Raw genomic sequence first — 26,634 nt, forward strand, 5'->3', positions numbered from 1 at the left:
TCATTTCAGATGCTGTTCCAGAATTTTGGGGAGGGGCCTGGAGAATCTGTCTGAATTGGGTTTATAGGGAAAGGAAAAAAAGCAACTATCCCTTTTTCTTTTAAACCAGCAAAGTGATGACTAAAATTCAGTGGAAAAGGCCTTCATTTGACTCCTTTAGGACATATTAATAGGAACCCAAGTTTGGGATCTACAAGTAAGTCTCAGAGGATTCAAAAGTAAAGCTCTCTTGTGCACAGGGCAAATATTTCTGCAATTTCAAAAGCACTGTGTCATTTACTTTAAAATGAAACACCGATCTAGCCTGCTTTGTAGTAGGTACCAGGGAGAATGGTCCCTGCGTATGTGCAGTTTTCTGTAAAACTGATTAAGAACTACCATAGTTTTGTCCCCAGACATTCACTGGAGAAAAGCACCTGTATTGCCAACTATCTGTAATGTTTTGTCATTGGAAATAAGTTCTTTTCAGAAAAAGTTATATAGAGGTTTTTCAGTCACTCTTACATCTGAATCTCATATAGCTCCTATGAATTGAACAGTATATCTGATTAGGGTAGCGAGGAAAAAAATGTTAAATTTACCTCAGGTGTGGATGGCTAAGAAAAGCATGTATGCCACTTTGTGAAATACTCACTTATGTTTTTAATATAGAAAAAGAAGTATGTTTAGAAAACTGTACATGATTGTTTACTTCTAGTTCTACTTATAAACAAGGGTTAAAAGAAACCCAAATTTCTGAAATTACAATTGGTATTTTCTTATTAACTCAACTATTAGAAGAATTACTCCCCTAAATATTTGTCTTTCACTTCTTTCCTCCTAAAGGAAAGACCTTTTTCATAGCTTCTAATGTAGTTGTAAGTTCCCCACTAGAACTCAACTCCTCTTTAAACTATAAATGTTAATTATCTCTTTAATCTGACACAGTAATTCTCTAAACTCAAAAATAATCCAATTGGTTCTTTGTTCCTTTACCCTCTAAGTGGTCTTATCTGCTGTCTCCTAAACCATTACATCTTCTCTCTGTGCTGAGTGACTAATCAAATCTTAAAAATGATTCATGTAATTTAACAGAATGTTTCCTTAATTCTGTAACTCACAAAGGACTCTTCCCCTTTGCAGACGGACTTGGCTTCCTAGAAGTCCAGAATATTTTTTTCTGATATTTTGAAATCATTAAATAAAACAAAACATAGATAAAACAGGGCTCTTCATTTCTCTCAGAGGGAACACTATTGCTACTGAATCTGTCATATCAACCCAGTCTGAAAAAAGGTGCCAGAAAAAATATTGTAATGTTTCATATTTCTCATTCTTTCTCAAACTTCATTAAGGAAACTGTCCTGTAGTTGGAAAAGTTAAATAATAAATCAGAAATGGTTCTATGAAAAGTGGTTAATGGCTCCTAAGTCAAAAAATCACGAGAAGGAATTGAAGAACTGTGCACTAAAAAGAAAGGCTGAAGGAAATTGAAGGAAGACAATAAATAGAGTGACATGGCAACTGTCTGTAAATATTTTAAAGGTTCTCAAATATTTAAGGATATCCTATATTGGTCTGAAGAGAAAAGACAGATATTTCAAGGGAAAAAATTATGGCTCAACATTAAAAGAATTTTTTTTTTTTTTTTACAACCAGAGCCAAGTATAAGTAAAATGGGCTACTTTGTTAGGAAGTAAGATTCGTGATACTGGAAGCAATTGTCAGGGATGCCATAGAAGCAATTGTACACTTTTGTGGAAGGTCCCATTAAAATCTAATTTTTTAAACTTTTTTTTTGGTATAGAGAGCTCCTTTTGGTGATACCCCCATCCTACTCTAAGGGAATGCAGATAGCACTATTTTCTTCAAAGTTTTAGGGGAACTGCTTACAGTACTAAGGGGTTCAATGCCCAAGATTGGCACAAACAATATATGTCAGGTAGACCTTAAATCTAGGTCTTCCTAACTCTTAGGATGGAACTCTGTGAACTTTTCTAAATATATATATATATATATATATATATATATATATATATATATATGTATATATATATATATCTTCTAAAAACTACAGTCTTTCTCTAAAATGCAGTGTCTGGATAAAGATTTTTAATAAAATAACAAAACAGTGAAAATGATGCAAAAAGGTCAAAGTTTTAGGTATCTAGTTTTGTTGATCAGTTTTAAATTTTTTCTTTTATTTATGACAGGATTTATTCAGTGCACATTGCTGGTGCACAAAGAGCCTTATTTTTCTATATCTGATCTTATCGGACCCCATAAATGTTCACAATAGGGGGTGACTTCCCCTTTAGCTTCATGTTATTCTACTTTCCTTCATGCACACTTTATGTTCCAGCTACACCAAGCTAGTCACTTTCCTCAGCATGGATTCCCAGCTCCTCTACATTCATGCAAGCTGTCCATCATTCCACACACTTGAACTTCCAGGACCACTTTGTTTTTACCTCCTACAAAAACCTTCCCTGGCTTTCCCTCCTCCCCAAGGAGTTCTCTTTTCTCAAATTTTTTTGAGCATTTTGTTTAGCACTCCCCTTTGCACTTAGCACACTCTGCCCTTTAACAGTCATCCCATCTAATGGACACTAAGTTTACTGAGGGAAAGGATTCAGTCATTTGAATCAGACTTTATATTAACAACATTACAAGTTAGGAAGACCTGGGGGTTTGAATCTTACTTTGGACACTCGTCATGAGATTATGGGCAAATTGTTCTCTGAACCCCAGTTTTCTAAGATATAAAATAGAAATAATATCCACAGTATTGTTATCAGGCTCAAATGAAAAAAAATATATAAAGCATTTTGAAAATTTTAAAGTGCTATTTAAAAACAAAAAATCATTAGTTTTTATTAAATTTTATCTTAGTAAATCTAGCCTACTCTTCTTTCCTGGTGAAATATTTTTAGATTTTGACTGTCATTTACAATTTAATATAATTTTTCAAATTTTATAAATGTATATATACATATATCTTCACATACATAAAATGTCAATTAGCATAGGATGAAGCAAAGATCTCTGGAGTATATTTCACCAAAATTTTTTTCACATTTACATCAAACCAATAATTACTTTTTTGGTTCTAAACGTTTAGTCAATTCTGAATCCCAGACCACAATATCCCACCCAAAATTTAGGCAAATAATGTCTACAATACTTCCCTAGACTACTAATTCAACAACCCTGCCAAAAACCAGGATCTGTTTTTGAAAATGAAATTCATTTGCAAGGTCTGTTCTTGATAAAGTCATAAACCTGGTTCTTTGTGATCATAGCATTTCTTTCAGAATGTTCACTCTCTTTATTGATATGTTCTACAAATTTTCTAGGAAATGATGTGAAGCTCACTTTCCTAAAATTTATATTTTCCATACTCTTCCTTTTTTGATAGGGTTTGGAAAACTGTAACATTGACTCGTCTCCAATCCTGTGGCACTTATGTCAGTCACCTCAATCTTTAAAAAAATGACAGTATTTTAGTAGTCATTTCTGTCTATTCCTTCAGAATTCTGGGTTACGTACTTTCATTATATTCTTTCTTTCATATCAATTTTCTATTAACCATTATTGTTCCTTATTTTTAGACTTAATAGTCTATATCATCTTCTCTTCTACAAAAGAGAAGACAAGCAAAATAAGAGGTAAGTAACTCTGTTTACTCTCAGTATCTGCTCTTCTGAAAGGTGTGACCATTCTTTGAGTCCCAGGTTCACAACCTCAGTCAGTCAATAAATATTTTAGTATTGTCTCTAGAAACTTATCATCCTGCAAGATCACATTAACTTTGAAATTTATACTTCCTCAGTTATCCTTCTCCTCCTTTTTTCCACATAAGAGAGCCCCTTCCTCAGAGTCCCTCTACCTCCCTCCCCCAAAAAAAACCCAAAACCTTTTCTTTGTATTCCCAGTATTTAAGGGCACATAATAAGTGCTTAATAAATATTTATCGATTGGCTGACCTCGATGTTATCTTCTGTTCCACATAGCTAATCATTTGCCAAATAATTCCATTTCTATCTGCATGAAATTTCTTATATATGACCACTCACAGAGACATTAGTCCCAGACTTCATCACTTTCTTGCCTTGACTATTGCAATGGGTTTCTGTTGGGTCTCCCTACCTCAAGTCTCTTTCCTCTACCACCAGGAAGCTTACATTTTATTCTCTATGTTAAAACCAAATTAACACATAAGAAAATACTTGGTAATGTGAGAAGAAACAAAAAGTGCTAATAGCTGGGAGAGGTAGATTAATCAGGAGAGGTTTCCTATAGGAATTGGAACATAAATGAACTTGAGGTTCTAAGAGGTAGAAGATAACTTCTATTTGGGGGATAGAAAAAAGGCCATTTTGGCTGAGGAGAGGAGTAATGTGAAATAAGTCTGTATATGCAGACTAGAGCCAAACTGTGGAAAGGTTTTTTTTCCCCTTAGGGATTTTTAAAAAAAATTTTTTAAAAAACAATAGCTTTTCAGCAGTTACCAAAACCATTTGGTATTGGCTAAGAAATAGATTAGTTGATCAGTGGAATAGGTTAGATTCAAAGGACAAAACAATCAATAACTTTAATACTCTATTATTATTATTATTATCTAGTAGTATTACCCCAGCTTTTGGCATAAGAACTGTTTGACAAAAATTGCTGGGAAAATTGGAAACTAGTATGGCAGAAACTAGGTGTTGACCCACACTTAACACCGTATACCAAGATAAGGTCAAATTGGGTTCATGACCTAGGCATAAAGAATTAGATTATAAATAAGAGGAACATAGGATAGTTTACCTCTCAGACCTGTGGGAGAGGAAGGAATTTATGACCAAAGAAGAACTAGAGATCACTATTGACCACAAAATAGAAAATTTTGATTATATCAAATTGAAAAGTTTTTGTACAAATGAAACGAATGCAGACAAGATTAGAAGGGAAACAATAAATTGGGAAAACATTTTTACAGTCAAAGGTTCTGATAAAGGCCTCATTTCCAAAATATATAGAAAAGTGGCTCTAATTTATAAGAAATCAAGCCATTTTCCAATTGACAAATGGTCAAAGGATATGAACAGACAATTCTCAGATGAAGAAACTGAAACTTTCTAGCCATATGAAAAGATGCTTCAAGTCATTATTAATCAGAGAAATGCAAATTAAGACAACTCTGAGATACCACTACACACCTCTCAGATTAGCTAGAATGACAAGGAAAGATAATGGTGAATGTTGGAGGGGATGTGAGAAAATTGTGTCACTGATTCATTGTTGGTGAAATTGTGAGTACATCCAGCCATTCTGGAGAGTGATTTGGAACTATGCTCAAAAAGTTATCAAACTGTGCAGCTCACCCTGTTTGATCCAGCAGTGTTTCTACTGGGCTTATACCCCAAAGAGATACTAAAGAAGGGAACGGGACCGCTATGTGCCAAAATGTTTGTGGCATCCCTGTTTGTAGTGGCTAGAAGTTGGAAAATGAATGGATGCCCATCAATTGGAGAATGGCTGGGTAAATTGTGGTATATGAATGTTATGGAATATTATTGTTCTGTGAGAAATAACCAGCAGGATGATTTCAGAAAGGCCTGGAAAGACTTACATGAACTGATGCTGAGTGAAATGAGCAGGACCAGGAGATAACTATATACTTCAACAACAATACTATATGATGATCAATTCTGATGGACGTGGCCATCTCCAGCAATAAGATGAACCAAATCAGTTCCAATAGAGCAGTAATGAACTGAACCAGCTACACCCAGCGAAAGAACTCTGGGAGATGATTGTGAACCACTACATAGAATTCCCAATCCCTCTATTTTTGTCCGGCTGCATTTTAGATTTCCTTCACAGGCTAATAGTATACTATTTCAAAGTCCGATTCTTTTCGTACAGCAAAATAACTATTTGGACATGTATACTTATATTGTATTTAATTTATACTTTAACATATTTAACATGTATTGGTCAACCTGCCATCACGGGGAGGGGATGGGGAAAGGAGGGGAAAAATTGGAACAAAAGGTTTGGCAATTGTCAATGCTGTAAAATTACCCATGCATATAATTTATAAATAAAAAGCAATAATAAAAAAGAAACAAAAAATAATACTTTTTTATTTTCAAAATATATGCAAAGATAGTTTTCAGCATTCATTTTTGCAAACCTTGTGTTACAAATTTTTCTCCCTCCCTTACTCCCAACCCTTTCAGACAGAAAGTAATCAAATATATGTTAACCATGTGCAATTCTTCTATGCACATTTGTGAAGAGTTTTAAATGTGAAGCTAATGAGTTTGTATTTTATCCTAGAAGCAAGAGACAATGATAGTTTTTGAATATGGGATTGTTATGTCCAGGCATTTGTTATTTTTGACAGCTGTGTGTAGGATGGATTGGAAAAGAGAGAGACTGAAAACAGGCAGTCCAAGTTGGCTATTGTAGCTTCTAAACTAAGTGAGAAATGATGATATGAACTAGAAAGATAATTTTGTGAGTAGAGAGTAGAAAAGGATGTGAGAAATGTGGAGACAGCATCACTAAGATTTGACAGTGTACTGAGTGGGGTAAGGTGGGGGATAAATAAGAACTGAGGATAATTGCAGTGTTTCAGATCTGCTTAACTGAAAGGTTGGTAGTATTCTTAATAGAAACAAGGATATTTGTTGGAAGGTTGAGTTTAAATAATGAATTCTGTCTGGTACATTTTTAGTCAAATACTTATGGAATATAGGGTGAGCTGCCTACCTGGCAGTTGATGAAGTGGCACCAGGAACTCAACGAAAAGATTAGAACTAGAAAGAATGTTCTGAAAGTCAGCTTCATATAGATGAAAATTATATTTCTGAGAGCTGAGAAATTATTAAGAGAAAATAAAAGAAGCTCCAAAACCAAATGGGGAAGGCTTTACCTAGACTTAAAAGGATAATTCGGGAATGGATTCTGATTACCTAAGTAGGGAGACTAGAAGAGTAGTCCTGAAGCCTAAGGTAGAAGAGAGGCTATAGGAGAGAGAGGATGCTGAATTGGGTCAGAAGCTGCTGATCATGTCAGGAAGGAGAAAGACTAAAACCACTCCATTAAATTTAATAATTAAGGGAGTACTGGTGACTGTGGAAAAAATAGTTTCAGTGAGTGCTGGGATCAGAAACAAGTTCATAAGTGGTGAAGAGGTGAAAGAGAGAAGACAAGTGAAGGCAAAGAGTATGTAGATGGCTTTTTCTATTAGTGTAGCTAAAAAAGAGAAGTGAAAATGATGGCTTGGGAGATGGCAAGGTCAAGTGAAAGCAGAACTTTTAAAGATAGGATAAGAGCTTTACATGTCTAAATACTCTCCAGTTCCTTACACTTCCTTGTGTGCTGGTTTCAAAGCCCTTAGACCAATCTGCTGCCTTCCCTTCTCTAGATATGCTTCTGCCAACTTTTCAGTGGTTCATGGAACTGAGCACAATACTCCAAATATAATTTGAACTGTATTGAGTATAATGGGATTTTTTTTCTTCTTCAATCTTCCATTTACTTTTGTTTATTCAGTCTAAGATTATATACACTTTCTGGAGAAGAACATTGCCCTTTATACTCTCACTGAGTAGTTCAAGTCTATCAGATGAATTGTCATCTGTTTCACTCCTTTGATACTATTCTTGTGCTGTTTGCATTGAAAAGCACTAAAATGCAAACAGTTAATATTTATTGGACAGAGGAAATGAACCTTTTACAAGGTGAATAGAAAATCTAAACCCTGTCCTCTTGAAGATAGAACAAATACAAAAAAAAAAAAAACTAAAGTTGGAGAAATTAATAAAGCAAAGAAATTCTCAACTATTATAAAAATTATAGATCTAGAGACTTCCAAAAGGGGGAGAATAATTGTAATAACTGTAAGTAAATATTCAAATTTTTAAAAAATGTATTTTCCACAAAGATTATGTGAATATCTATAAGAAATAAAGAGATGAAAAATAAGATAAAATCTTTGGAAGAAAGAATTGGAGCTAGAATAAACAACTTAGAAGAGAAAGTAGTAATTCTTACTCAAGTAACAAATTCATTGAAAACTAGAATAGACCAAAGAAAAATCAGTGATTTTAATGGATAGCAAGAAATATTAGAATAGAATTACAAAATTTAAAAAAGGCAGGAGAAAATATAGACTGATATCTGATACTAAAAAACAATTGACCTGAAAAAAATGGGCTAAGGAAAGATAATTTAGAATTATCAAACTTCCTAAAAACCAAGTTAAAAACTTATGGATATTTCAAGAAGTGTTAAATAAAATTTTCTCAGATCTATTACCAATAGATGGTTAAGTGAGGGTAGAAAGAAGTCATCACCTTTTGAAAGGAATTCCAAAAGGAAGATTCTCAGAATGTGCTAGTTAAAATCCAGAACTGCCATGTCAAAGAAATATATTACCCAGGAGAAAGAAGTAGTTCAAGTACTAAATAATCAGTCAGTATCATAAAAGAGCTAGAAGCTTCTACTATACCGGAGATGGGATTTTGGAATTTCATATTGCAAAAGCAGAAGAGATGGGTTTACCACTAAAAATAACTACAAAACTGTATAATCCAACCAGGGAAAAGTGTATTTTGGGGGCTTTATTATTTAATCTTTTCCCCCAGTTATATTGAAAGCAAAAAAAAATTACATTTGCTTCTAAAAATTTTGAGTTCTAGATTCTCTCCCTTATCCCTAATCACAATTAAGAAATCACTTGTGAAATTATGCAAAACATTTCCATAAAAGTCATGTTGTGTTCCATAAAAGTTTTAAACAACCTAATGAAAATAAAAACCTTTAAGAAAAATTAAGTTAAAATAAAAAAGAGAGAAAGAAAGAGAATGCTTCAGTCTGTATTCAGACACAATCAGTTCCTTCTCTGGGTATGGATAGGATAGGATAGGATAGAATCAGAGTAGTCTTGATGATTATATTGCTTAGAGAAGCAAAGTCATTCACCTCTGATCATCCCAGAATATTGCTATTATTCTGTATAAAGTACATTTCACTTTGCTTGAATTCATGAAGGGTTTTCCAGGTTTTTCTTTTCTTCCTGAGAGCATCCTGCTCATCATTTCCCACATATTATCAAGCCATTCCCCAATTGATAGACATACCCAAAATTTCCAGGTTTTTTTTTGCCCCGAGAATACAGCTGCTATGAATAATTTTTGTATATATAGGTCATTTTCCTTTTTTTTTTTTCTGCAATCTTTTTTGGTATTCATGCCAAGTGGTGTTGGTGTTATGTCAAAAGATATGCATTGATATACATCAAAGGATTTATAGCTGTTTAGACACAGATCACATCATTTGGTCATTTATTAATTGGAACATGGCTCTTCTTGAAAGGTACATTTTTAATGCTGTAGAATATTTTCAAGAATTCCTGATGAAAAGTGGGAACTTTGAAATGGTAACACAAAAGGCAAAAATCCAGAATGAAAAATTTATTTGAACAACTGGAAAGGACTGTATGATGATGTAGTGCTTAAGTATACTTTTAGAACTTTGTCTTTAAAGGTTATTTAGGGAGTTAAATAAGAAAAACATTAAGTCCTGGGAGGTGAATTGGTGCTGTTCTCAATAATTGAAGAGTAGAAAGAAAAGGAAGGATAAAAAAAAATACATAAGAATAAAAGAATAAAGAAGGGCATCGAACTTATTATATCTCATGTTTGATGTGTGTGAGAAGAATATACAAACCTGGAGAAAGATTTGGGAGGAGCTGACATCAGATGAAGCAAGAAGTACATCAAACCCAATAGTGAAATAAGTGGGGGTGTGGAAAGGGAAGAATAAAAAGGGAGAGCAATATGAGGGAGGATATAGTTATAAGCAAAACAAAATCTCTGATTCTAAAGGTGAGTTTAAAGAGAAAAAGAAAAGAATTAGATTCAAGATGAGGTAACAGACTGCATATGTATGGACAGTGTGAGGAATCAAGGATGACATCAAGGTTGTGACCCTCTGTGACTGTAGGATGGTCGTGTCTGACAATAATAGGAAAATTGGAAAGTGGATAGGATATGGGAGATCATGAATTCTATTTTGGATATGTTAAATTTAAGATCCCTATGGCTGAAAGACAGTTGGAAATAAAGTTTGGAGTTCAGAGAAAAAGTGAGACTATTATATACATACATATATACAAATACAGACTTGAGAAATAAATATGCATATATATATATATACGTACATACACACATATGTGTAGAATCACTTGCAAAGGATAACTAGATCACTAAATGACAGTATAGAGAAAGAACAGAAGAAAGCCAAGGATAACCTGCAGTTAATGGAAATGACTTGAATGAAGATTCAGCAAAGGAAACTGAAAACGAGAGGTCAGACAAATAGTAGCAGAACTAAGAGATTGTAATGGCATGAAAACCTAAAAGAGATTATTTAGGAGAAGTGATAAGATGAAGTCTAGTTTTGGAGGCTTCCAATATGGGAATCAAAAATATGATGAGGTTTAGGTCTTGGGGTTCCCTTTAGTAGGGAACCAAATGATAAGGTCTAGATTTAAGGAACCATAATGAGATAAGGGTTTCTGGTGGTCAGGGAGTTAAATAATGAGGTCTAGTGGCAAGTTTGGGATTCAGGGAACCAAATGGAGAGGTTTGGCTCCCCTGTACCCTCTTGGGATTTGGCACAAGGGTAGGGAGTTTTGAGGAACTCCCTTATGGTGGTACAGAGATTCTCTGTAAAAGAATTTACAAACCCAAAACCTAGATTGGTAAAAGAGGTTTATTATAGGGATTGGGAAATAAGGTTAGAAATCCTGACAGAGAGGCATAAAGTCTCGTTAGGGAAATAGGTGAGGGTAAAGAGAGGGTAACACTGAAAAAGAATATTATTCCAGTGGGCAGAGGCTTCTTTGGCACAGCATGGCATAGCCTAGCATGGCATGTTTAGAACCTCTACAAAGAGGATTTTAGATTAGCTCTTTTATAATAGGAGCTTTGTCTACAAAGCTGAAGGGGGCTAATGGATGCAGTCCCAAGTTGGCTCATCTACAAGCTGAGTTTCAGCTTGAGCTGCAATTTGAATAGAATTGAATGAGTTTCTTTAATTTAATAGGATTGGAATTCTTTTGCTCAGAACTGAACCAACCCCACCTAGATAACAGAATGAAACTGTTTGCCTTGTTTCCCTCAGGCTGGGTCCCTCACTGAGGCAGAGTTGAAAGAGATTTTTGAGATTCAGGGTCCCTTCTTCAGAAGAAGGTGATCAATAATGTCAAAGGTTGCAGAGAAATTAAGAAAGATAATGGTTGAGAAATGGTCTAAGAAATTTAGTTTGCCTGCTCAAAAGGGGGTGGTAGAAAATTGAAACTGGGTTACATGAGGTCAGAAAGTAAAAGATCAGGAGAAATGTTGTGAAGAGTCCTGATGCCCAAGAATTGAAAAACAGATCTGAGGAATTTAAAATCGAGATTTCTTGTCACAGAAAATATAAGATTCTGAAGGACCCTCTTAGTTTTAAAAATGTGTGAATTTATAATCCTAGAAGAGAATCCTCTCTATTCAACACAAGTTAAACTTGTTGTCATACTATGGCCACTTATAGACTGAAAGACATAGGGATTTGGTGATAGTTCACTGAGAGAACAAAAATAGGGTTAGAAGTCAGGATTTATGAAGAAAATTAAAAGAAATGGAAATTAGTCAAATAAGAGAATACTGCAGAGTGACCTAATAACTGTCTTTAAAGATATGAAGGATAATTGTACAAAGATTGTTCACTGCTAGCTCTCTAGTTCTACTGATGTTAAAATAAGAGGAAATGAATTAAAATGTGGTGGGAAAGATTTCACTTACATATAAAATCAAGAGTTACCAACTTGCTTATGGATCTCCTTTCCCAGAGGTCTTTAAAAATAAGATAGATACCCTTTTGTCCAGATGGTTGAGCTGTAGCCTTGTCGGAAGATAGGGGAATGGACTGCATGACCTTTAAAGGTTATTTCATCCTTATGATTCTGTGCATCTGTTGATTCCCTCAGGTCAGACAGTCAGAATGGAAAAGCCAAAGTGATGAAAGTTGTTTCCTTCTTTTCTAATTTTCTGGATTGTTTTCTCTGCAAATGGAATTGGAAGGGACATAGAGAGAAGAGCACTGGGGGTTGACAAAGCACCTGTTCTTAGTACATACTTTTACTTTTCCCCAAGGAAGGTTTTCATTTTCTTTTTTTTTTTTCCTGAAATAAATTGTCTTAAGTGATATAATTTCTATTTCATGTTTTATCCAAGAAAGGGTTACTTAAAGATATTAGATATTAGAGATGATAATAATCCAGAAGAATAATGCCATTGGGATGGTTTTTATTGCTGTCTGTTCATATGAGGAAAAGAAAATTGACATTTGGATTAATAAAATTAGAGTTTATTCTCTTTCTCTTAGGGATCGGGAGTTGCTCTAAATAAATACATATTAGATGATTAATGTTGGGTTACACAAAAAGAGGAGAGGGACTTTTCTGTATTCTCAACAGCTGATCTCTTGACATTCCAGAGGCCAAGGAAGAGGGGTGGCTCAGGATCCAGGAGGGGCCAATTAGAAATTCAGACAATGGAATGCTCTTTGAGAGTGTACCAAGCATTTACACTTGCCTTTTCCTTTCTCAACAGTCTCATGTACTGCTTTTATATAGTAAAAGAAGGATGCTATGAGATTAACTATAGATAACTCTAGCTCCTAGGGGGAAAAATTGGAGTTAAATGGAAAAAAACAATGAATCTTAGTAGAGGCAACACAGCACAGTTTAAATTGCCCTGAATTTGGAGACTAAAGATCTGGGATCAAATTTTGTTTCTGCTACTTATGACTTATGTGATGTTGATAAATTGTTTTAAATCTGTGAATCATGGATTACTGATCTGTAAAATAAAGGGATGGACCAAATAGTCACTAAGTATCCTTCCAGGTTTAGGTCCAAGAAGAAACAGAATATCTCTGATCATCCAACTCAGCTTCTCACTAGTAAAGACTGTCTTTACACCATTGTAAAGCACCATTGGCAGACAATCATTCAATTTCTATTGATCAGAAAGGTCTTCCTTGTGTTGGGATGAAAGCATCCTTTGTTTCTAGTTTAGTCTTCCTCTTCATAAGAGCCCTCCAAATATTTGAAGCAAGATAGCATTTTTCTCCTTAGTCTATTCTTTCTCTAGCTAAACAAATCTAGTTCTTTTAATGGTTCTTCACAGGACATGCTTTCTAGATCTTTCACCATCTTGGCTACTTCCCAGTTTACCAAGTCATTCTTCTGTTGCTTCCTTTGGAGAATTGAGTCTTCAGATTAATTTGATTTTCATAATCAAAACTTTTCTTATGTTGGGAATTGAATCATTTTCTGTAGTCATCCAGACTGAGTTTTGTGGTTATATCCCTTTACCTTGGGAGAGATCTATCTTCTCTATGGTTTATGCATTGAAATTGTATGGGATAAATTTTATTATAAATCTAGACAACTATACCTTAAGCTTAACAGGTGTGAGTTTGCTTGTTCTATGAGACCTGGCATGCCTTAAAGTCAAGACCCTAGAGAGTCTTAAAAATCTCAAGATTTCATTTCATGAATCCCAATATAGGCTATACTTAGAAAACTGAAGTCCCAGGTTCTTTTCCCTGTGTATTCAATGAAATAATATCAGTATTTCTCTACTCTGTAGGGCACAGCCTGAAATAACCAGTGTCATAGCTGCAGAAAAGAAAGCCTGGTGGTGATATGGGGGCAATTTACTTACCATATACATAGACTCTGTTCCTGATGTTTCTCTGGGTTATAATATTAATCATGCTTTGGTCTTCTTTAAGGCCCCTTGATTCCTTATTTATAGCTAAGGTCTATAAGGGCTCATGTTGCTGCACAAAATTGACACAACAGACTCTGGCCCCAGGAAGCACATAAAAGGATTGAAATAATTTCCTAGAATTTTCTTTCAAATTTCATTTTTGTTTTCTGTGCCCAGGATCATATCCTTCCTCTGAAATACTCATCCCAGGATTAGCCATTTTTCTTGTTTAGCATTTATTGAGTAGGTTCAGTTTGCTAGGTGATATAAATATATGATAAGTCCTCCTCCTGGATACTTACATTCTAGGGCACTATGACATAAAATTGAGTAAAAGAATGTTAAGAGGGCAACTTACTCAATCATTTCATTTTACAGGTTAATAAACTGAAGCCCAAGAAGGTAGAGACTAACCCAAGTTCACACAGCTAATTGTGGCATAGCTACATTTTCTGATTCCTAATCTAATGTTATTTCTACCACACCACATATACATGTCATACAGTGAATCACAAAAGGTATTATCAAGTATACCTTTATGAAGACCTGCAGAAAAGATACCTCTCCCTGTACTGCTTTCAAAATTTCAAAGTAAACATGATGTTGTCTGACAGTTTGGGAAGCAGAGGAAGGCATTTCTATAATTATAATTGTTGGTGTAGCTGAAGTCAATAGGAAGCATTTTAGCTAGAGAAGTATCAATAAAATCAGGGAGCATTCACAAAGCAAGCTGAGTTGGTTTTCCTCAGCTGAGCAGGCCACTGCTGGTTTTCCCAAATGGATTTTTTTAAGCTTCCCTGGAATCTCTTTACAATTTATAGACTGCTCCTCTCATCCCCCACAAAAGCCCTGGAAGGGAGATACTATTCTTATCCCCCTTTTACAAGTAAAGAAACTGGAGAGGAGACAGGACTGGCTTAAGGACTGGTTTAACTATCCTCATCTGACGCTGCAGCCATGGTACCATTTGGTCTTCACAAGTGACCTCCCTGAAAACTACTTTCAGAGCTATTTTTGTTCTGGGACATGCTGGAGCAGCGCTGAGTCCTCATTTACTGCCTTACTGAGGACTGCTGCCGGACTACGCTGGTGAGACAGCATCGGGCTAACCTGGTCTGTAAATGGAAAACTAAGCACAGGCTGCAGGTCCTAGCGAGGTCAGCAGTGACTTGTCAGAGGCCGCTGGCAATATCAAATAAGGCTCTTGGACTGGATGAGGGCAAATGGGCTGAGCACAAACAAGATTGGCAACAATAAGAATGTTTTTTATTAATTTTTTTCCTACCTAGAGTGCCCCAAAGAAGAGGATGCAGATGAATACTAGGCATGCAGCGAGTGAACCTGGAGGTTTTTACCTTTGTGTAGTTTGCATCATACAAAATGATTTCACATTTATTAGCTCATTTGATCTTCACAACAATATGAAGGAGGCAGGACAGAGAGTGATGTCTTCATTTTAAAAATGAAGACATTGAGGCTTAAGGATTCTGCACAACTATGTCAGAATTATGTAGTCAGCAAATGCCAGAGCTGAGGCTAGCCCAGGTTTTATAGGGCCTCTATGTAGTTTTTTTTCTGATTTCAAACAGTATGCTGCTTTTTCAGCACTTATTTTGTTACCTTTTTATAATATGCCTATAAATAGTAGATACTTAAAAAAGAGTCACTGATTTATAGGAAAAGGAGAGGGAAGAGGTAATACTTTGAAATGTGCCTAAATGTTATAAATATGATTGGGAAGGAAAAAAAAAATTAGGATACATGAAAGTAGAACCAACAGACAATTTATCAGAAGAGGATGGACATTAAGACCAAGACCAACCTAATGGGGGCAAAATTGTCTCAATAAGCAACTAATACAAGTCAGTTCCTTTTTGTGCAGTTGGAAGCCAAATGTAAACCACACAGTGAACAATTATTGCACAAATGTTTGTGGGTAATTGTGGATGTGCAAACCACCTGCTACAAGTTTGCAGCTTTGTTAAACTTGGTAAACATTAGGAATGAAATGGAAACGCCTCCCCAGTCTGTATGGCAGCCAGTTACCCTTCCTTTTGAGGCCTTTCTCTGTAGAAGTTTCGATTTGCCCATGGCCAGGCTCCCATTTCTCTAGCAAGGGTGTGTCCTGCTGATAGAGACCAAGAGCTGTCAATGCTCTATGTCAGGAGTTTGGGCTTCTTTTGGGGGCTTGGCATAGGATGCCTAGCAAAGGCCCTTTGGAGAGTCCTGCCATTCTCCTAAGCTGTTTTAGGACATCTGAACTTATGTACATACTACTGGGGTCAGGGTCACCTTCCACTAAGAAGAGTTCACTCACTTTGACTGAAGCCCGTCCTGCCCGTAGGGCTGTAGGAGATACTGGTGAACAATCTTGTCCCTGAGTGTTCCCGCCAGTTTGATTTTCTTTCTTGATCGATGCAGGTTGATAATGTATAGTGTAATGGACCCACGGACGTAGTTGTGGCTAGGATCCAGGGAGACAGAAGGGAGAAGATTAAAACAAGGATGTCAGTGAGGTGCTTCCCACCCTCTATGATATTGAGGCAGATTTCAAAAGAGCTAGAGATTTTTTAAAAATAATTTTTTAAAGTTATTTTAAATTCTTCAGACTAGGAAGACTGTTGACTTGGGAATGTGAAAACTTGGGTTCTAGATCTAGTCTTGTCACTAACCTTGGGCAAGTCACATCAGCTGTCCTTGTTTCATTTTCCTCTGCTAGAGTATTAGGGGATTGCTTTAGATTACTTTTAGGGATCCATTTAATATTTTATGATGCTATGAAGCTACAGAATAAAGTGTTACTCTATTTAAAGTCCTTAACTGCAGGTTACTTTTGGAGACAGAAGGAATTTGTTGTTTTGTGGTCTCACAAGGAACTTGTTTTCCTCATCACCCCATTTAATACAATCACATTTCAGATCACATATGCTTCCTCATCTTTAGTTGTCTTTTATTCTTAAAATTGCCTTCCATTCTTCTATAATTTCATACAGAGATGTAATCTCTACAGAGAAAGAAAACCAAAAACTTAAATCATATAAAAGACTTTTTATTTTTGTTTTCCTTAAACATCTCCCTTTGTCAATTAAGTCACCCTACTATTGGAGTGAGTGGTAGAAATTCATTATGAGTGCTTTTCTATATCAAAGAGATCTCTATTAAATTATGAACTGCTTAAGTAAAGAGCCCCATTTTTTATTTAAATTAATCAGAGCCCCTCAACACAATGATACCACCTGTCATCTAAGGGTTAGATAAAAGACCACAATATTAATGTTTGCATAAAGTATTTTAGCAGATGTGAATGGATTTTTCCATTGACTTGTCTGGGTTATTGCACACTAGAGATCCTTTCTCTCTAGAATCACTGAATGATAAAAAAAAGTATTATGGGTCATATACAAGGAAAATAGAAAAAATCATTTAGGATTTTCATCTACTCATTATTTCATGTAAAACATTTAACTTATCTTCTTCTAATGTAAACAACAGGGAACATGAAATTTAATACAGTAAAAATAAAATAACCTCTTCAGTTCTGTAAACTGATCAATTAAGGAAGAAGGACAAAAAAAAGGAGACAGAGATATGCAAGGAAAAGAAACCAAAAAAAAAAAATGAGAAGACCAAGGGTAGAGAATAACAGAAAATTGGGGAGGGGGATACAAGGGAAAGAAAGACAAGAGAAGGAAGAAATCTTGAGAATAGTGTGGGGGATTTGGAAGCTTCACAAGGCTTAATGTATTTCTGTATGTAAGAGACTTAGAACTTGGGTTGGTACAATAGAGCCATGAAAGTATATTCAATACTTGGAGGGAGGGGGAAATTAGGGTTAATAAAGTGATTAGAAATTTGGGAATAAAGTTGATGATTAACCCAAAAGCACAATGCCATCAATTTTCATAAGAAAGGGCCTAAGTGAAAGGGGCAGGAAGCAATTTCATAGGAAGGAAAATGATAACTCCAAGCAGTCACCTATCTCAAAAATATACATTGTGGCCACAGGGAAATGAGTGAAAGAATATGGATGGCCTTAGGAAAGCCACTGCTGTTATTAAAGGCAATTTCAAAGTCACAGAATATTAAAACAAGAAGAGATTTTAGAAGTTATTTAGTCCAATTTCCTCATTTTACTGATGGGAAAACTTAAATTCAAAGAGAAGTGACATTTTATAAAATCATAAAAGTTTGTTGTTGAGTCATTTCCGTCATGTCTGACTCTTGGTGACCCCATTTGGAGTTTTTGTGGCAAAGATACTGGAGTGGTTTGCTATTTCCTTTTCCAGATCATTTTACAAATAAGGAAATGGAGGCGAACAGGGTTAAGTAACTTGCCCAGAGTCAAACAATTAATTAGTAAATATCTCAAGATCACATTTAAACTCAACAAGATGAGTCCTCCAGTGTCTAAATCTGGCACTGTGCACTATGATGCCACGTAGCTGCCCTCAGACAGAACTAGTATTTGAAACTGATACTCTAATGCCAGCTCAGTATTTTTTCCTAATATAACACATCTTATTGACAGTAGTGCTATCTTATCCACATGAGAAAAAACAATGCATTTTTGGATTAAGAATGAAGAGCTACAAGGAACCTTTGAGGTCATCTATTCCTATCCCCCCCATTTCTCCAGATTGAATAAACCTCTATTTAGGCTGAGTCACAAGGACAGTAAATAGCAGAGACAGAATTTGAATCCAGGTCCTCTGGTTCCAAATCCTTAACTCTTTATGTTACACTATTACTAGGTATTTCTGGTAGATGGGTTATAAAGGCTTAGTTGAGTTAAATGTCAAGTCTGGGAATTCCATTTAATTATGGTAAAAAAGGAAACTCAACTTGTGAGCAAAAGCAAAGCAAAATTTTTATGGACCAGCAGATGCCCTTTTTTAGGCAAGACTAGAGTAATTATGTCACCATATTCCTCTTTCACATTTTAGTAGAGAAGGAGAGAGTGATTTGATTGCATTTACTAGTTATCCTCTATAGAAATGGAGCAGGATGAGTCCTAAGGGAGAACGGTGGGATCAGAGGAAGTGGTGGGTGGGAGGGAAGCCTGAAGTCACTGTACAGTTATAGGGAAATCTGCCTTGTCAAGCTGCTTGGCAGCCTTCCTATTTCTTTCCCATAAGTTCTCTCAAGAGGTTAAGCCCTTGCAGAAAGTCAGTCCAGGTGGCAATGTACAGAATATGTTTCACAACATATACTTTAGCCAGAGGGGGACTGGTATTAAAAGTTGGCCCATCTGCCCAATGCATCTCCTTGACTTTCTGCCAACAGTTTAGGGGAAAGTTTTATTGATGGTACAATGTGAGTTGACTTTCTGGTTTCTAAGATACCTTCATAATTTTGTGAGCATGGCTCAACTAAACAATGTAGGGAGGCATTAGAGTCCCAGAATATTTGTTCTCTGAACTCCAGAAATGAATTTTTGAAGAACTATTGTTTTCCCAGGGAATGAGAGTGGTTGGTTTCACTTTTGCCTTTTGTCCTTTTATTATTATAAGTCATTTGCTGACCTTTTATTATTTTAGCTAATAAAACTTCCTGGGAGAAGTGATCTGTGTTGAATTTCCTCTGCCTCTGCCTCATTCCTGGTTAGGACTTTTCACCAGCAGAGAATCTCAATATCTGGAGTTCATCTCCTCTGACTGCTATTTCCCTGCCTGACATTTCCCTTGTGTTGCTATGGGCGGGAGTGGGGACTGAGTGCAGGGATAGAATATGGGGCTGAAATATCCTGAAGAGAGGAAGTGGAGAACATCAGGTGGAACAAGCAGCAGATGACCTCCAGATACCAAAAATCTTTATGTTAAGACCTCCCACAAGATTGAAAAGATTGGGAGGGGAAAATAGAAGAAGGTACTTGGGGAGCAATGGATAAATCCAGTGTTGGGTCAACCTCCCTAAAATCTAGGCTTGTCCATTGTCTCCAAGTCTATTTCAAATTTTTTTTTTGGTAAGAGTCAGACCATGTTTTGCCAAACATTTTTTCCTCTTAATTTTGAAGCCCCTGTGTATTTTAAGGGAAATTTAATCCACATGTTTCTGATTCATTTACACTTAACTCATCAAAATATTGTTTTGTAAGACCCATTTGATGTCCAAGAAGCCTCAGGAACCTTTTTTTTATGAGATTTTTTTTTCTTCTGAGAAACAGGAAGTCATGTTTTGCCAAAAATAAACGAACTTGAACCCCAAAAGGCTCAAGTTTGCTTCAAAATCTACTAAGTTCCAGTCAATTCTGAACTTGGCTAGGGGCCTTTATTCCTCCCAAGAAACATAGAATATCTTAAAAAGATGGTTTGTACTCAGAGGTTTTCTAGTCAAAACTTGTTTGTTACTGCCATAAGAGGATCAGGAAGGGACTACCACCCTCCCAGATTTCTGCCTGATTTGTTAATGTAATAGCAAGATGCAGAGAAGCACCTGTCTGGATCAGTGTATGATCCTTTTTTCCTCGTAAGTCAATCATAGTAAGAACTTTTAAATAGCTATAAGTCCAACAGTGGAACAAGAAGGATGCCTTCTTGCCTCAGGAAGTGTTCAAGCACAGACCAGATGTCTATATGTCAAGGAGCTTGCAGAAAGGATTCCTAAAATTGGGATGTTAGATTAGATGATCTCTGAGGTTTTTTTTTTAAGCCTAATGAAGATGTTCTTTGTAAATAAAGATGTGTGCAGACCTACTACGTGAAGTCTTTTGCATTGAGTTCTTTGACTATTAAGAGTTATTATCTATGTTCAGTCCCACTTAAAGTCCCTCTTAAGTCAAAGATCATGTACTTTGAATGTAGGGATACAGGCTCTAGCTATGGAGTTCATTTCAATTTCAATTTAATTGAGTTGGCTGAAATGTGAGTGAGTGATGGGGAGTAATATGAAATCAGATTGAAAACTTTATTTTGGATTTAGATTGTGGAGGGCATTAAGTGTCAGGACAAATTTTCCCCCCTTTTTTGAAAGGCAATTGTATGGGCTGAAACTGCGTTGATGCACTGAGGTCCAAGCACTTAAGGCTAATTACCAATTGGACAATACTCTTATTAGCATTTGCTTGAAAAATGGCCCACCCCACCATTCTGTGCTGGCTCTATCTGTTGGTATATAGGGAGATTGGGAGGAGGGATTAGAGGGTGGAGTAAGACAGTGACTCCTGGCTGGATTCCTATGGCCATTCCTCTCATGTCCACAAAGAATAAAGATCAAGGACTTTTGCTTATTCTGACTCCGGCTGATTCTAAAATATCCAGGGTGCTAACGTGGTCTTCACAGGCAATAGGGAGATACTGAAGGTTATTAGCAGGTTGACCTGGCCAAATCTGTGCTTTAGAAAAATTACCTTAGCAGCTGTGTGGAGGATGGATTGCAGAAAGTAAAGACTAAACATTAGGAAGGTATTATAATAGTCTAAGAAAAAGATAATGAGGATCTGAAATAGCTTGATGGTTGTGTGAGTAGAAACAAAGTTCATGTGATTTGGAAGTAAAACTGATAAGAACTGCCCAGCTACAGGGTTTGAGGGACAGCAAAGAATCAAAAAGAATTTCAATTTGGTGAATAAATGTAGATGTCGGGAGGATGATAAAGCTTTCAACAGAAATAGGGAAGTTATTAACTAACTCACATCAGGTTTCATCAGAACCATACACAAAATACTTGTACTATTAGTTGTCCTGTGAAATTTTCTCCTTCTGCCACAACTCAACTTTGAAGCTCTTTTTAATTCTGATGAGAGAAAAGACTTGTTTCTTAGGGTTTTTTGTAATAATAGGTCACTAAGGTAAGAGAAAAAACAGGTGTGTGGGTAATATTGGTATTTAAACATACCAGTAGCACAAATTCTTAAAGTTTTTGGGTAGAAGACTGTGGAAAAGTTGGGTTTTTATCTATTGGGTTAGTAAAAATACAGTCTCCCATTTATCTAGGACTTCTTTCTAAGGAATTCACAACATTCTTGGAACAGTGTAAATAGAGAAAAAATTTTTTCCAATGCTAGTGAAGGAAAATGCTTATTCAACATTACAGAGTACTGGAATCCAATATGTAGCCCCTTGGGACAGATTTAGCTTGATTGACTTCAGGATATGGCATGTTTTTGACTTCTAACAAATCCACTTTACTTAATTAGCTAGAATACATGTACTGGTAGGTTAGTACTCCTAATGGCCTGCTTACTGTTGTTGTTGTCTACTTGATTGTAGCCAAGTATCATGTTAGTTGGCTTGGATCAATTAATTGTAATTAGGAAAAATATGCAGGCCCCACATGTATAGTTTTCTGATTACATTGCCCACCAGTGAAAAAAACCTAGATATGCCTGACCTTTCTGATGGCAGAGCTTAAACTAACTTGGACTCATTGCTTCTTTATTCAGTGTGATTTCTGGTAGACCTACTATACTCATCAGCATTTCTGTTTTATGTAACAGTCTGTGACCTTCTAAAGACCAGTGACTGAATTAGCGATATTAGAAGGCACTGGAAATACAGTTGCCTTCTAATGACCTAAAAAAGACATTAGCTCAGTGCCTGGCACATCATGGATGTTTAATAAATGCTTGTTGATTGCTTGATTAGGAACTGTGTAAGTAGACTTACCTAAGCTTTCAAACTTCACTGATGACGAAATAAAGACATAACCCTTCTTCAGCTTGGTTTGTAAGGCCATCAGATATGGTTTCAACATTTTCAACCTTATTTACACTCACACTCCCCTCATTACTCTTCCTTGTCTGCCAAGTGTATCCCATATTCTTTTTTCTCCATATTTTTCCTTTTCTTATCTTCCTTGCCAGAGACCTTCTCCCTTCCCTATCTCTGTCTGATTGTCATTCAAGGCCCAGATTAAATGCCATCTTCTCTCTAAATCCTTTTCAGATTTTTCCATTTGGAAGGGATTTCTTCCTCATCTGATTTTATAGCACTATCAATTCTATTTAGTATTTTATTTATCTGTCTTTTTTCCTTCTTCTCCTTATATCTAGCTCCTTGAAGACAGAAACCAAGTTGTACTTATCTTCAGTACTTAGCACATAGGATATGTTCAAAAAGGATATGTTCTTCTGTGTGAAGAACAACTAGATGGCTCAATAACCCTGGAGTCAAGAGGACCTGAGTTCAAATGTGGCCTCAGATATTTATTGGCTATGTGATCTTGGGCAAATCACTTAACTCTGCCTCTGAACTTTTTTTTTTTTTTTTAAGAATGTTTTCTGCATGAATTCAACAGACATTTATTACTGTGACTACTATGTGCCTAATACTATGACAGGAAATGGAATATAGAGGAAAGAGCTTTGAATTTAGAGTTAGAGGTCATGGGTTTACTTTCTAGTTCTGTCTTTTTCTATCCGTATGACCTTGTGAATGTCTTTTTAATTTTTCATAGTCTCAGTTTCCTCATCTGGAAAAACAAGAAGATTAGACTAGATCAGTAGTTCTCAACCCAAGAACTGAGGACCCTTTAAGGAAGTGGAATTAAGGGTCACTCTTGTTAAATAATTCTCTATGATTAAATATACTTTTTGGATTGACTAAATAATGTCCCATACACAGGTATTTATGGTTTTAAGATGGTTTTAATTAATAAAATAAAAATTCCCTTAAATCATTATTGATTTCATAATAGCTTTTTATATTATATACTAATGTACAATTGTTACCAGGTGGGAGGAGCCGTGAAATGTTTTTATGTAAAAAGGAGTTCTCATATTCAAGAAGATTGGAAAGCACTAGGCTAGACATTTTTTTTTTTTTTACTTAATTTGCTGTATAATCCTGTAATCTAACTTTAAGGAGTATGCAAATAACAGATGAATGAATGAATGAAAGAATAAATTTTGCTCAGGCACTTAGAATGAAATGTGGTCATGCCAGAAAGGGAAGCCACAGAAAGATCCCAAAGCCTCATGGATGAACTATTCTCCTGGACACTACCCAAGCCAGACTATTCCAAAAAAGTACTTTCCTCACTTCTAGACCAATAGAAAGCAGTTGCATAATGGTGTTATTGGAATGACTGGTCACAAAGAGCATTGCCTAATGTGTTTTATCCATTAGAAGGAATAGTAAATGAGAATGTGGTATCCTTCAAAGTCTAGATTTGCAAAGATTGTTCTTCATTATCATTCATTGCTAAACACATTTTGTAACTGATAATGAAAAAAACACAGACCAGTAAGCCCAGGAACTTATTGTCTGACACAAATTACTTCTGTAAAATCCGCTTTAAATTTCTTACCAAGTTTCAATCAAACTTCATAAGTTTCAATCACTCCCATAAGTCACTATTGTATTTGCTTTCCTCTTCTCCCAAATAAGTGTTCCCACCCTTTTGTTCCATTTTGATTATATGGCATGATTAATAGTGCAGGTAGCATGCTTTCCCATAGTGACAGAAGGTTATGAAATTATTTCTCTCCTCTATGATTGTGGTCCTTCTTTTAGGTGGTTACCTTTGGGTATTGAGACAAGGAAAACAATGTTTCCTTATATAATGATCTGATAACAACAAATGCCATAAAGTAGTCACTCCCTGGATAGGGCTTCCTGTTGAGCAAAAGGGGTGCTGAAAATCACCTGGCATATGACCAACCCTGTCTCTATTCATCCACAAAAGACAATTGTGTCTACAGACAAGACAATTCATCCCTAACCCCCTCTTTTATGAGAGATTCTTTGAAAACTCTTATCATGAGAAATTAATTGGGCTGGGCTTCTCTATCATCAAGTAGGAGGAAGAGGTGACTGTTGTAACATGACCGTGTAGGCCCCTTTGTACTATGCACTCTCATTGATCATCTTCTGATAACCCTAGTGCAATAGTTTTATCTGTAGGCTCTGTTCTAAGTCCAAGTTTTCATTATGCTCACAGATGCTCTGTTTCCTCACTAAGAAAAGAGTTTTTCTTTCTCAGGTTTGTCTATTTCAATTAGAAACTGCTATTTTCTAAGCTTTCTAACTAAGACATGGATTTTTTGGCCACATAAGTTTCACTATAAAGTATCTACGTAATGATCTCCATTCTGTGTAGGATCTAAAACATAAAAATGCAGTACTATTACTTCACCCTTAGTCTCTTGGGGCATAAAAATAGGTGTTACATTCTTTGCAATTGATAAAATATGGGGGAAAATAGCTTAGGCAACTTCCAAATATTTATAAGAATCAACTTGAGGTGATTAAAAAGCTCAGTTTTCAATAGTCCTGTTTTAAACCCTGTATTGTTAAGCTTATATTTTAGTAAGTTTGTTTAAACTTTTTTTCATTCAGGTATAGTGATTCTGTTAGCAATTTTTGACTCAATAGGAGGCAAGCCTAGCAACAAGATCAAAAGGACTCAGTGCTATGGTGGCATTCCTGTCCAAATGACCCTAGTGCCAGATTCTGAGGACTCCTGAAATGGCATCTATGGGTAGACTTACTTGTGGTGGCTTGTGCAGTGAGCATAAATGCGTAATTTGTCCCGAATGACTCTGCCAGGCCGTGGCTTCCGCTGGAGGCCGGCAACATGCACTGCTAGAACTTTGGGTCCAATCAGGCGTTTATACAGGAGAGAGAGCCAGTAGTCCTAGAGGGCAAGATGGAAAAGAGCAGAGAATAAGAGAATAAGATAGTGAAATGAGGGACAGGGAGATTAACTGATTTGCCCAATTCTGTTCAGTTATTTGCCAGTCTTGTAACTTTTGTGTTATTGTTTAGTTTTATCAGTCATGTCTGACTCTTCATGATCCCATTTGGGGTTTTCTTGGTAAAGAGACTGCAGTAGTTTTCCAGTCATTTTACATATGAGAAAACTGAGGCAAAAAAAGCTTAAGTGACTTTCCTAGGGTCACACAGTAAGTGATGAGGCAGATATGAATGCAGGAAGCTGAGTCTTCCTGATTCCAGACCCAGAACTCTATTTCCTGTGTCACCTAGCTTTCCCCTGGCACATAGTCAAATTTTTAAAGAAATATTTGTTGAATGACAATCCAGTAAACTGAACTTCTTCTTGATGATGTGACTAGGAGTTGGAGAGTGATAAAGAAAACATACTCTTGTTATAGGATCCCCAATCCCTAGTCTTTAATAGTGACCCAGGATACAATCTTTGCCTTGAAACAATGTTTTCTATACTTTTAGCTTGAAAGTACTTAATTTCTGTTACTTGTTAGGCTGAGTGTGGTAGCTACCAAAGAGCAGTTGTCAGCTTGCTTTTACCACAGAGAAGATCTAGCCATATATCCTAGCACAATGAAGATGAGATGTTTTCAATGGCCCTGAAAAGACAAACCCCCAAGATATCAACTATGACCTTGGATTTCTAAGGACTGATTGCCTATGTAAATAAGTAGTCTGGTTAGGATTTTAGTTCCTCTGAATAATATATTACTTTAACTTCTATTGTTTATATGGCTTATAGATTGTTTTTGTAGTAGGAATTTCTCATAGTATAGGTAAAGAAATAAATGGAAAGTAGATTGAGGTACATAAACCAATTGAATATATTGTAATCTCTTTCAATATATGAACTCAAAATTCTCAATTTATACTTTAGATTTTCAATTTTATTTTCATATCACCCACCTGGTTTATTAAAACTAGTTTACCAAAGGCTAGGATAATTGAAATATAATAAGATTATTATTAAAATGCTAGAACTCAAATGGTATTTCTTGCTGTCACTTAAACTTTGGCAGAGTAATACCCAGATAATGCCACTAGTTAGCAGAATAAGAGAAAAGTCTCTTTCCTTCTAGCCTATTTTTCTTCCAAGCTTTTCTATATATTACTGCCCAATTGGTCATGTGACTTATTTTTATCTAAATTTTCTAATTTGGAAA

The 26,634-nt window shown here is 35.8% G+C and overlaps 1 protein-coding gene across 1 annotated transcript in view; it reads right to left on the minus strand.

Annotated features, from left to right (window-relative positions):
• HPSE2 (heparanase 2 (inactive)) overlaps window positions 1-26,634 on the minus strand; it is a 298,488-nt gene that overhangs the window by 17,266 nt on the left and 254,588 nt on the right. Inside the window, exons 7-8 of the mRNA XM_051981834.1 lie at window positions 25,234-25,379; window positions 16,123-16,269 (exon numbers count right to left, since the gene is read on the minus strand). Coding sequence (XP_051837794.1) covers window positions 16,123-16,269; window positions 25,234-25,379 — 293 coding nt within the window. The remainder of the gene's footprint in view (window positions 1-16,122; window positions 16,270-25,233; window positions 25,380-26,634) is intronic.

The sequence above is a fragment of the Antechinus flavipes genome, chromosome 2, assembly GCF_016432865.1.
Source record: "Antechinus flavipes isolate AdamAnt ecotype Samford, QLD, Australia chromosome 2, AdamAnt_v2, whole genome shotgun sequence".
NCBI classification, from domain to species: Eukaryota; Metazoa; Chordata; class Mammalia; order Dasyuromorphia; family Dasyuridae; genus Antechinus; species Antechinus flavipes.